The 10,022-nt window shown below is 42.3% G+C and overlaps 1 protein-coding gene across 1 annotated transcript; it reads left to right on the top strand.

Moving 5' to 3' along the window:
- Window positions 1-7,609: 7,609 nt before the first annotated feature.
- LOC114473999 (proteoglycan 4-like) lies at window positions 7,610-9,643 on the top strand. The gene is made up of 2 exons (XM_028463825.1): window positions 7,610-7,741; window positions 7,823-9,643. The coding sequence occupies exons 1-2, from the start codon at window positions 7,667-7,669 to the stop codon at window positions 9,641-9,643; spliced, it is 1,896 nt and encodes a 631-aa protein (XP_028319626.1). The 5' UTR covers window positions 7,610-7,666.
- The last annotated feature ends 379 nt before the right edge of the window (window positions 9,644-10,022 follow it).

Here is a 10,022-nt window from a genome sequence, read left to right as displayed (position 1 = left end):
TGCAATGGATTTATTTGAGAGAAAAAAGTCGATTCGGGAGAAGGATTTATGCACAGGGGAGAAGAAGGTGTATTCTTTTTTAGTTGGATTGTTCAGTCTCCATACGTCACCTATTCCAAGATCATCCATGTAATTCATTAATACTTTAGTAGATCGAGACGGTTTTGTATTTGGGCACTTACTGGATCTGTCTAATGATGTGTTGAGTGTCAGATTGAAGTCACCTCCGATGATTACAGATGAATCTGCAGATAGGTCCGATAGCTCCGAAAAAACTCTATGGAAGAATTCAGGGTCGTCGTTTTTGGGGGCGTAGAGGTTTAGAATTGTGAAACATTTATTATAGATTACCACTTTGATAATAATATATCTACCCTCTGGGTCTATGACGGAGTTGATTATGTTAAAGAGCAACCTTTTGTTGAAAAGAACCGAGACTCCTCTTTGCCTGGAATTGAAACACGAGTTATATATTTTGTTAAAATTTAAGTCTGTCAGAGATTTTTCTTCTGATTGAAGTAAGTGAGTTTCTTGAAAGAAAACAATGTCTGCATTTAATCTTGATACATAATCAAATATCTTGATCTTTTTAGCCTGCGAGCGAATGCCACGCACATTCCAAGATGTTACTGTAAACTGAGACATGGAAAGGAGTGCGGTTTAGTCCTTACGAATGTGAGCATAACCAAGAGTCTGAGAGCATTTGTGCACAGCTGTGTTGTGATAGACTTCAATGCAAGAAAGAAGGAGAAGAAATGCTTATCATGCGATACCACCACAAGGTAAGGGGCTGGGTTGAGAAGGTTAGTGAGAAGCACAAACATACAACAACAACAACCAGTACCAAAAGAATAAAACACGCAACGGGTAATTATATAAAGTGTAGGAAGGGGGGGTATTGAGTGGATGTGAAAGAAAAAAAAAGGTTAGGGGTTGGAGAAGAAAGAGGTGACATGGGGGTAGAGAGTGTCATGTGAAACTGTACGAGCCTATACGTGTTTACCAACATCTGAGCAAACATACACATACATACATACACACACATTTAGTATATATACACATATCAATTATTTTATTTTATTTATCTTTTGAATTATTTCAATTATTTTATATATATATATACACATACATACATATTTAATTATTATTGTTTATATTTCTTTTTTTTTTTTTATTTGGTTTTTTTTTTTTTAAAGTTTTGTTAACATACATATATATAGATATACATACACATAGAGTACATATATATACACACACACACACATACACATTTTACCTTTTAAATAGTGCTACCTGAACTACACCATGAGTGGAGAATTATCCTTTCAATATTAACTCATAAATCATCTGTGTGTTTTTTGTTTTTTTTTTTTTTTCTTTACATGTTTTATTTTATTGTTCTTAGTAGAGCCAGGGGGTGATGTTAGAATCCCTAAATAGTTGGCCATCTATGTAAAGCTTGTCTACGACCAGTTTGGAATTACGGCCTCTCTGTCGGTTTTCTTTGAAGATAGGATATAAGGTTTTTCGGCGTTCATTTATTTCTCGAGGGAATTGATCATTCATGCCGAATTGCGTACGTTTAAGTTCCCTACCTTTACTTTTAACCTGGATTTTCTGTTGAAAGTGTTCAAATTTGGCAATGATAGGGCGTGGGTGATTACCTCTGCGTGGACCGAGACGATGGACACGGTGAAAGGTGATGTTTTTCACGGTTTCTGCTGGGATTTTAAGCGCAGACGACATGAAGTTTTTCAGCAGAGCCTCTGGGTCGTCGTTGGGGGTTTCTGGAATACCTGAGAATATTACGTTGTCTCGCATACTGCGAGATTGGATATCCAGGACTGTCTCTTTAAGAAGCCTGTTTTCATTTTTCAGCTCTTTTACCTCCGTGGTCACCGCAGATAAAGCCAAATGGATATCTTGATTGACTTTCTGTAAGTCCTGAATTTGTTGGTATGCAAATTCCAGGCTGGTTTTCATTTCCTGAAAATCTTGGTGCAGCAAGTCGACCACACCCAGCCTCTTATTGATGGATTTTAGGACCTCGGTGTGGGATTCTGCCTCCAGATCTGACGTGTCTGTTGATGTCGATTCATTTTTTCGGCGTTTAGCGGACTTACCTGATGTGCTCGCGGCTTTCGGTCCGGATTCCATTACGTACTCGGCGTAATATCGGTCGATGAAGTCTTCGAGGTCCTCCACTCTGGCTGGTGAGAGGGCGCGTGGTCGGCTCTCGTTTGTGGCGTGGATTTAACGGTAAGAAGTGTTAATATTTACAAATAAACAAAGTTGGTATGCTAGTCAAGGCAGCTAGCCGCCATGTTGAATTTTCACAGACTGTCACGTGACTCTCAGAACATCTCGCGTCTCATGGAATTTTCATCTCGCTCCGCTGGGTCAGACTCTGGCTGGAACATGTAAGGCTGCATGGACAAGTCTAACGTTGTTGACATTTTGTAAATAACATGTGAATAAACATTTTCTGCGCCGCTACATAGCCGTATCTCTTCTATCAAACTACAAAAATGGCCGAACAGGGTGGAGTTGAACCTGGAGAGGGGGCGGGGTATGAAGTGTCTCATTTGCATTTAAAGAGACCACACCAAAACGAGTTGCTCGCAGAAGCACATCAGAAAAGGGGTAGAAAAGGGGTGGAGCTATAATAATGAGGAATTCAGACCAAAGCATTACAGTTCTGCTTTATATAGACCACAACTGTATGATTTATATGTAAAAAGGAAGGATTTAAATGCATGATATGTCTCCATTAAAGTACGTAAAAAAAAAAACAGAGAGATGAAAGTTAAACTATCTTAAATAGATCCTCCACTGCTTTTACTAATGTGTCATTTAGTAGATTTTTAAATTATTTAGCAGCTTTTTAAATCATTTCGCTGCTTTTTAGAACGTTTAACAACTTTTAGATCATTTAGTAGCTTTTTAAATCATTCAGTAGCTTTTTATATAATTTAGCAGCTTTTTAGATCATTTAACAGCTTTTATGATCATTTAACAACTTTTAGATCATTTAGTAGCTGTAGGGAATCAAATCCTCCAAGTTTGACTCTGACCTTGGGATACTAGTTTCACCAGTCAATGGAGTCAGAAGGTCTACCTCCCACTGTGAAATGCAAACGTGTCCCACTTCCTGCCCGAACAAAGGAACAGGAGAATCCAAGAAGAGTTTGTTCCTGTTATCACCTCTCTTTTACATTACGATCAAAAGGAAACAATCGGTCAATGTTTACATGCTAAGTTTTCAAACTCTGGGCTCTGACACCCTGCGGATTATGTCACCTCTAGAACCCTAGAACCCTAACCAGAGGTCCCACAGGAGGTTGGAATAATACCAGCTTTCTGTTTCTCGCTCAAATGAGAACAAAGAACATGTACTTGTTTGAAAAGTCACAAAAGAAGGCATTATTGGAATGGTTCCTGCAGAAATTTAAATTGTAAATATTGTCTGTCCTATGCCACTCTTCAGGTATTTCAATAAACAACTGAATGTTATTTTTAGTGTTTCATCATTTAAAAGGTGCTTGAAATACTACAAAACATCACAAAGCTTATTTTAAGGTATTTACAGTTAACCATATGGTAAAGAAAAAGCCTAAAATGAATTTAGACATTCCAGTTTATGAAGTACTAACTATGCTATTTTTCAGCCGTATCAAACTGTTTCATAATAGATGATATATTAAGATATGATGTTGAAAAGATGTCTTGAAATATGTGGAATTAATTATTAGGCATTTTTCTATGTTTAGGAACTCCCTCTGTTGTCTATGTCATTCCACTTCACGCCCACACTTGAGACACACCCACAAGCTGAAAGCAGAGACATTGACCAATCATCGATATGATCTCACAATGATCAACCAAGACTCCTCCTCCAAAAGGCGTCTTCAGACTCTTTTTAAAAGAAAACTTTAGTTTTGGACGCGGGCGTTCAGGCTCACACGTGTTCCCTCATGTTTCCAGTCTTTCATTTCATTTTTCTTTTATTTGTAGTTGCATCAGTTAGACTTTTTAAGAACCTTGCTCGCAGCGAAAACCTAAGACGCAAAAGAACGTGCCTGAAAGCCGACCTTCCAACATTTGAATCGTGAACCAAACCGTGGTCCCTCTTAGTCTGAAACCGGCTGCGATCAACCTAGAAGGGGTTGCGGATCGGCCAATAGAAACCCTGCTGTTAAACGAAACAGAACTCAACGGCGGCACGCCAGCACTGCTATACTGCCACACGGACGTTGTTCCTGCAAACACAGAACGTCTCCAGGTCCAACCCAGACCGCAAATCAAGGTATGGACCAGTGAACAATGGACCAGCAGAACTGACTCACTTCAACTACAATACATCCTCATTCAAACACTCATATCTATACTCCAGTTATTTATGCTTCACTCACAATACACCATATGGGTTCCAGGATGAGAGCAGTTGAGAACCAACGTTTAGAGTCAGAAAGGTGTGCGTGCGTTGCTGCACGAGCAGAGCAGTAGCTCCTCTTTTCTGCGCACAAACACAGCCAGACTCTCTCCTTTCCGCTTACCGCACTCGTCGTCCGTCACCGCGTAGAAGGTGTGAGGTTATAAAAAATTGAAAAGAGACATTATTTCATTTTCGATTGTATTAGTAGTGATGCTGGTGTCTATGGTGTGTGTTTATTGTTTAGAGCAGTGGTTCTCAAATGGGGGTACGCAATGGCATTACAGAAGGTACTTGAGAGAGAGAGAGGAAAATTAACAAATGAAAGAATTAAAAATATGGGGTTTTATAATGTTTATACTAAATAATAACAGTAACTCACAAAACAACAACAAAAACACAGAAAAAAAGAAAAAAAATATAAACAAAGTCAAATACATTAACTAAAAAAAGTATTCTTTATATAACATTGTGTTCATGTAAACTGAGATACTTTAGAATTTGAAGATGAAGATAGTAATTTATTTATTGATGTCAATTTATTTTATTTTATTTTAAAGTGTTTTTAAGTTGCCATTTACATGATCAATATAAATCAAATGAAATCACACTTTCTATATAATTATAACTGTATATAATGTAATACACTGTATTGTCTTCATAGAGAAGGTATTTATGGCTCCAGGAGGACTTTAATCCAGGTGAGATGAGGTTAAATGGTTCCTTGTAGAGTAAAGGTTTCAGACCCCTGACCAGGGGAAGAGGGTTAGGAGACCCCACTATCAGAGCTGGACCCTCTGAATTTAATTCATGGGGTGAAACAATGAAGATGCTAAGTTGGTTATGTTACTGTTAAATTAATTCAAGTACAGCATTTCTGTAAAATAAAAAAAAAAAAACATGTAACATGTTGTTATGCTTTGCTGTTATTTAAAACATTTTTGTTACGTCTTTTAAAATGATATAAAATAAATGACCTGTCATTTCAGCCACTGCTTGAAAACTTAATATTGACACTAAAACATTAAAACATTTTGCAAATATAACTCGAGCCACTGTCAATCTTTATTTCAACTACGGTACTCCAGTTTAAGGCTGGGATACACTGTGTAATGTTTTCAATCGTTGTTCTAAGCTCCAACTCAAACTGTGCGACTCAGACACAGAGCACGAATGTTCTCAGCTCACGATTTATGTTCTCACACTGTACGTTCATACACGACACGTCAGGGTCTTGTTTCCGGAAATGCAACGTACAAATTAGAAGAAGAAGAACACAGAAGCGTCGCCATTCAAACAGACGAAGAGGAAAAACGAAGTGGAGAAACACTCAGCAAAAAGAGTTTTAAAAAAGAAAAGACAACGATATGATGGACCAGGAGCTGGATGGACAGGCGTGGACAGTACAGTCCATCAACTTTACAGCAGTCCTACGGTGTTCGCGCATGCGCAGTGTGAGGCTTTACGGTAAGCCGGTCCGTGGCACTGCTTCAACTGTGAGATACCCTCACGAGGAGCGACTGGATTTCAAACATGTTTGATTTCCTTACGACCTACGATTGCTGATCAGGAGCTGGTCGTGAGGTGTTCATCGCTTCTCGTGACCCCATGTATACTACACCATGCACGACACATGATCTAGCAGAGACTCACAAAATCCCACAAAATAGTCGCACGAGTGGAAAATCGGCTCAAAATGGGTCAAAAATCGCACAGTGTATGTCTGCCTTCAGTCAACTATTCATCAACATGCATAGCTTTAAAAAAAAGGGTGCGACCAAATACTGTACTGGTGCAACCAACTGAGAAAGTTAGTGTAGAGCCCTGTGTCTACATGTAATATATGTGTTTTTGGATTTTTATGTTAATATTATTATATAATATTATTATTATTATTATTATTAATAATAATAATAATAATAATAATAATAATAATAATAATAATAATAATAATAATAATAATAATAATAAAATGATGGTCCATTGTTCTATGAATCTGTAATAACCACATTTATTTATTCATCTGAATAATATCCACTGTTATCAGGAACATTTATTATTATTATAGTCATCTTAAAGATGAAAATCTTGGTTTTAATCACTAATAAAATGGTTCAAAGTGACCAAATATGGTGGAAATGGTGGTGAAATGGGATTTTAAAAACCACAGAAATTGGTTAAAAGTTGCACATTTGAGTGGATAAAAACGGACAGAAAAAGTGGTGAAAAGGGTTCAAAGTGTCAATATTGGCTTAAAAGTGGCAGAATTTGGTTATGTCATTTCAAAAGTAGTAACCAACAGTTCAAACTGACAAAATACAGCATAAATGATGGTGAACATAGGTTAAAAGTGACAATAATGGGTAAACATGTGTGACAAAAGGTGGGAAAGTGGTGGAAAGGGTTTATAAGTGCTGAAAATGTCATGAAAGTGGAAAAAATGTGCAGAAAAGTCATTGAAATGTGATGTAGAAGTGTCTGAAATAGGAGAAATGTATCCTGACCCCAAGATTAAAAATCCCTGATATAGAAGATGTTCATCATGAAATAGTTGTGGATTAATGATGTTTGACACGTTGACTTATGGACCTATCATTGCAGTTGTCTCTTTCTAATTAACTAAAGAAGTCAGTGATAAATAGTGTTTAGTGAATTGTGAGTTTTTGCCTTAGATGATGTCAGAGTCACATTAAAAATACTTTTTTAATTTTTTCTTCTCGTTTTGATACCTTAACTGAGGGTAGTGTCACTTACATAAAGTGATGGAACCCCATACCCCAGAGATGCCAGGCCAAAAGTCAAGGACAAAAACGCACACGGCCGGCACCCCATCCTGAGGGCCCGTGGATGCACACACATCGATGGCCAACACCCAACCCCCCAAGGTGGGGTCCAGGGAGCCCCCCACCAGAGACCCCATCAGATGGACAGAGATCAAAGGGCAACCAGCATCGTCCATGTGCAAACTAACGTTTCTTATTGAGCAGCCAATCAGGAGTCAGGATTTTCCTTTGCTGTTGATGATGTCACAGGTTCTCTTCAGCAGCCAATTAGAAGTCAGCACATTCCTTTGCTTTGATGTAACAGGTTCTCAAGATCAAAGCATGTTCCTTTGATGTCACAGGTTCCGTTGACATAACAGTAGTCCTTTAGAGCAGACACTCATCTTCACGCCAACAACTGAGAAAGAAGTACAAGTCCATTACATCAACAAGGAATTATAGAAACGAAAAAATGGAGAGTACTCTCTTAAACCAAAAACCTGATATGGAGACATCTTCTGACAGACCCACCATGATTCAACAACAGGTGATTGAAGCCTATGAACAGTTCCAGACATTAGGGATGGAATTTAGGCAGACAGATGCTAATTTGTCAAACAACCCTCAGAACATGAACATCTCCCAAAAGGAAGAAATTGCTTCCCCATTCCTCACATTGGATGAAGATCCCAGCATCCAGTACAATGCAGTTTTGGCTCTGGGCAGCCTGGTACACAGTGAAGAGCTGGCTACGACTGCAGTGAAGAAAGACATCCGAGACCACAGCAGAGCGGCAAAAACCGAACACACCACGCTGCCGCATCAAACACCTGCTACGAGGACCCCACCTAGAACCCGCATCCCCAAACCCATCAATGCCCCAACATGCAAACCCCGGGGAGGGCCCAGGGAGCTCCGTATCCGAGACCCCAGCAGAGCGGCCCAGACCGAACACACCACGCTGCCGCCCCAAACACCTGCTACGAGGACCCCACCTAGAACCCGCATCCCCAAACCCATCCATGCCCCAACATGCAAACCCCGGGGAGGGCCCAGGGAGCTCCCCAACCAAGACCCGAGCAGAGCGGCCAGGATCAAACACACCACGCTGCCGCCCCAAACACCTGCTACAAGGAGCCCTGCTAGAACCCACATCCCCAAACCCATTAATGCCCCAACACCCAACCCTGAGGGACGGCCCAAGGAGCCCCCCATCCGAACCATCAGCAGAGCAGCAAAAAACAAACACACAACGCTGCCGCACCCAACACCTGCTACGAGGACCCCAGCAAGAAACCACATACCCAAACTCATCCATGCCCCAACACCCAACCCCCGGGGAGAGCCCAAGGAGCCCCCCATCCGAACCATCAGCAGAGCAGCAAAAAACATTCACACAATGCTGCCGCACCCAACACCTGCTACGAGGACCCCAGCAAGAAACCACATACCCAAACCCATCCATGCCCCAACACCCAACCCCCGGGGAGGGCCCAGGGAGCCCCCCATCCGAGACTTCAGCAGAGCAGCAAAAATTGAACGCACTACGCTGCTGCCCCGAACATATGCTATGAGAACCCCCGCGAGAACCCACATCTCCAAACCCCTCCATGCCCCAACATGCAAACCCCGAGGAGGGCCCAAGGAGCTCCCCATCCAAGACCCCAGCAGAGCGGCCAGGATCGAACACACCACGCTGCCGCCCCGAACACCTGCTACAAGGACCCCTGCTAGAACCCACATCGCCAAACCCATTAATGCCCCAACGCCCAACCCCCGGGGAGGGCCCAAGGAGCACCCCATCAGAGACCCAAGCAAAAGAGTCATGACCCACACCCAGAGAAAAATCACAGGGTGCCCGCCAGTGGCCAGGTTCAGAGCCAATAGAGGCAAGACTCCAGGCCAAGAGGTAACTGATCCTGAGGCAGCACCGGTGGCAAGCCCCCACAACATAATCCAAGAACCTCGGCCAATCACCCCAGAAACAACTGATCCTGAGGCAGCACCGGTGGCAAGCACCCCCAACATCATCCACGAACCCCGGCCAATCACCCCAGAAGCAATTGATCCTGAGATAGCACCTGTGGCAAACCCCCCCACCGTCACCAAAGAACCCCAGCCAATCACCCCAGAAGCAACTGATCCCGTGGCAGCATTGGTGGTGAGCCCCCCCACCGTCACCCAAGAACCCTGGCCAAAAAACCCAGAAGCAACTGATCCCGAGGCAGAATTGGTGGCGAGCCCCCCCACCTTCACCCAAGAACCCTGGCCAATCAACCGAGAAGCATCTGATCCCGAGGCAGCATTGGTGCGGAGCCCCCCCACCGTCACCCAAGAACCCTGGCCAATCAACCCAGAAGCAACTGATCCTGAGGCAGCACCGGTGGCAAGCCCCCCCACCGTCACCCAAGAACCCAGGCCAATCAATCCAGAATCAACTGATCCTTAGGCAGCACCGGTGGCAAGCCCCCCCACCGTCACCCAAAAACCCCGGCCAATCAACCCAGAAAGCACTAAGCCTTGATTGCCAAAGTTGGGTATGGATGCAGATTTATGTTCATCAGGTTTAGAATGATGAAAAAGAAATAAAAACATTGAATAAAATTCCAGTAGGCTAGTTAAATAGATCAAGTGACATGTCCAAATAACATTTTTTATTGACACTTGGGTCCTTTCTGTGTGGAGTTTGCATAAACTCCCCATGTGAGTGGTTGTCTGTGTTGCCCTGCGATGGACTGGCGCCCTGTCCAGGGTGTTCCCTCGCCTAGCGCCTAGTGTGAGCTGAAGATAGGCACCGGCAGACCCCCGCGACCCTGAAATAGGACAAA

The sequence above is a fragment of the Gouania willdenowi genome, chromosome 13 (assembly GCF_900634775.1).
Source record: "Gouania willdenowi chromosome 13, fGouWil2.1, whole genome shotgun sequence".
NCBI classification, from domain to species: domain Eukaryota; kingdom Metazoa; phylum Chordata; class Actinopteri; order Blenniiformes; family Gobiesocidae; genus Gouania; species Gouania willdenowi.
The sequence above is the reverse complement of the archived record's forward strand: the minus strand, read 5'-3'. Positions and strand labels throughout refer to the sequence as shown.

Bases quoted from the DNA above. Each gene is read 5' to 3' on its own strand.
- LOC114473999 (XM_028463825.1), top strand. From the start codon at position 7,667: ATGGAGAGTACTCTCTTAAACCAAAAACCTGATATGGAGACATCTTCT. The intron at 7,742-7,822 runs GTGATTGAAGCC...AACAACCCTCAG, and splicing joins CCACCATGATTCAACAACAG to AACATGAACATCTCCCAAAA.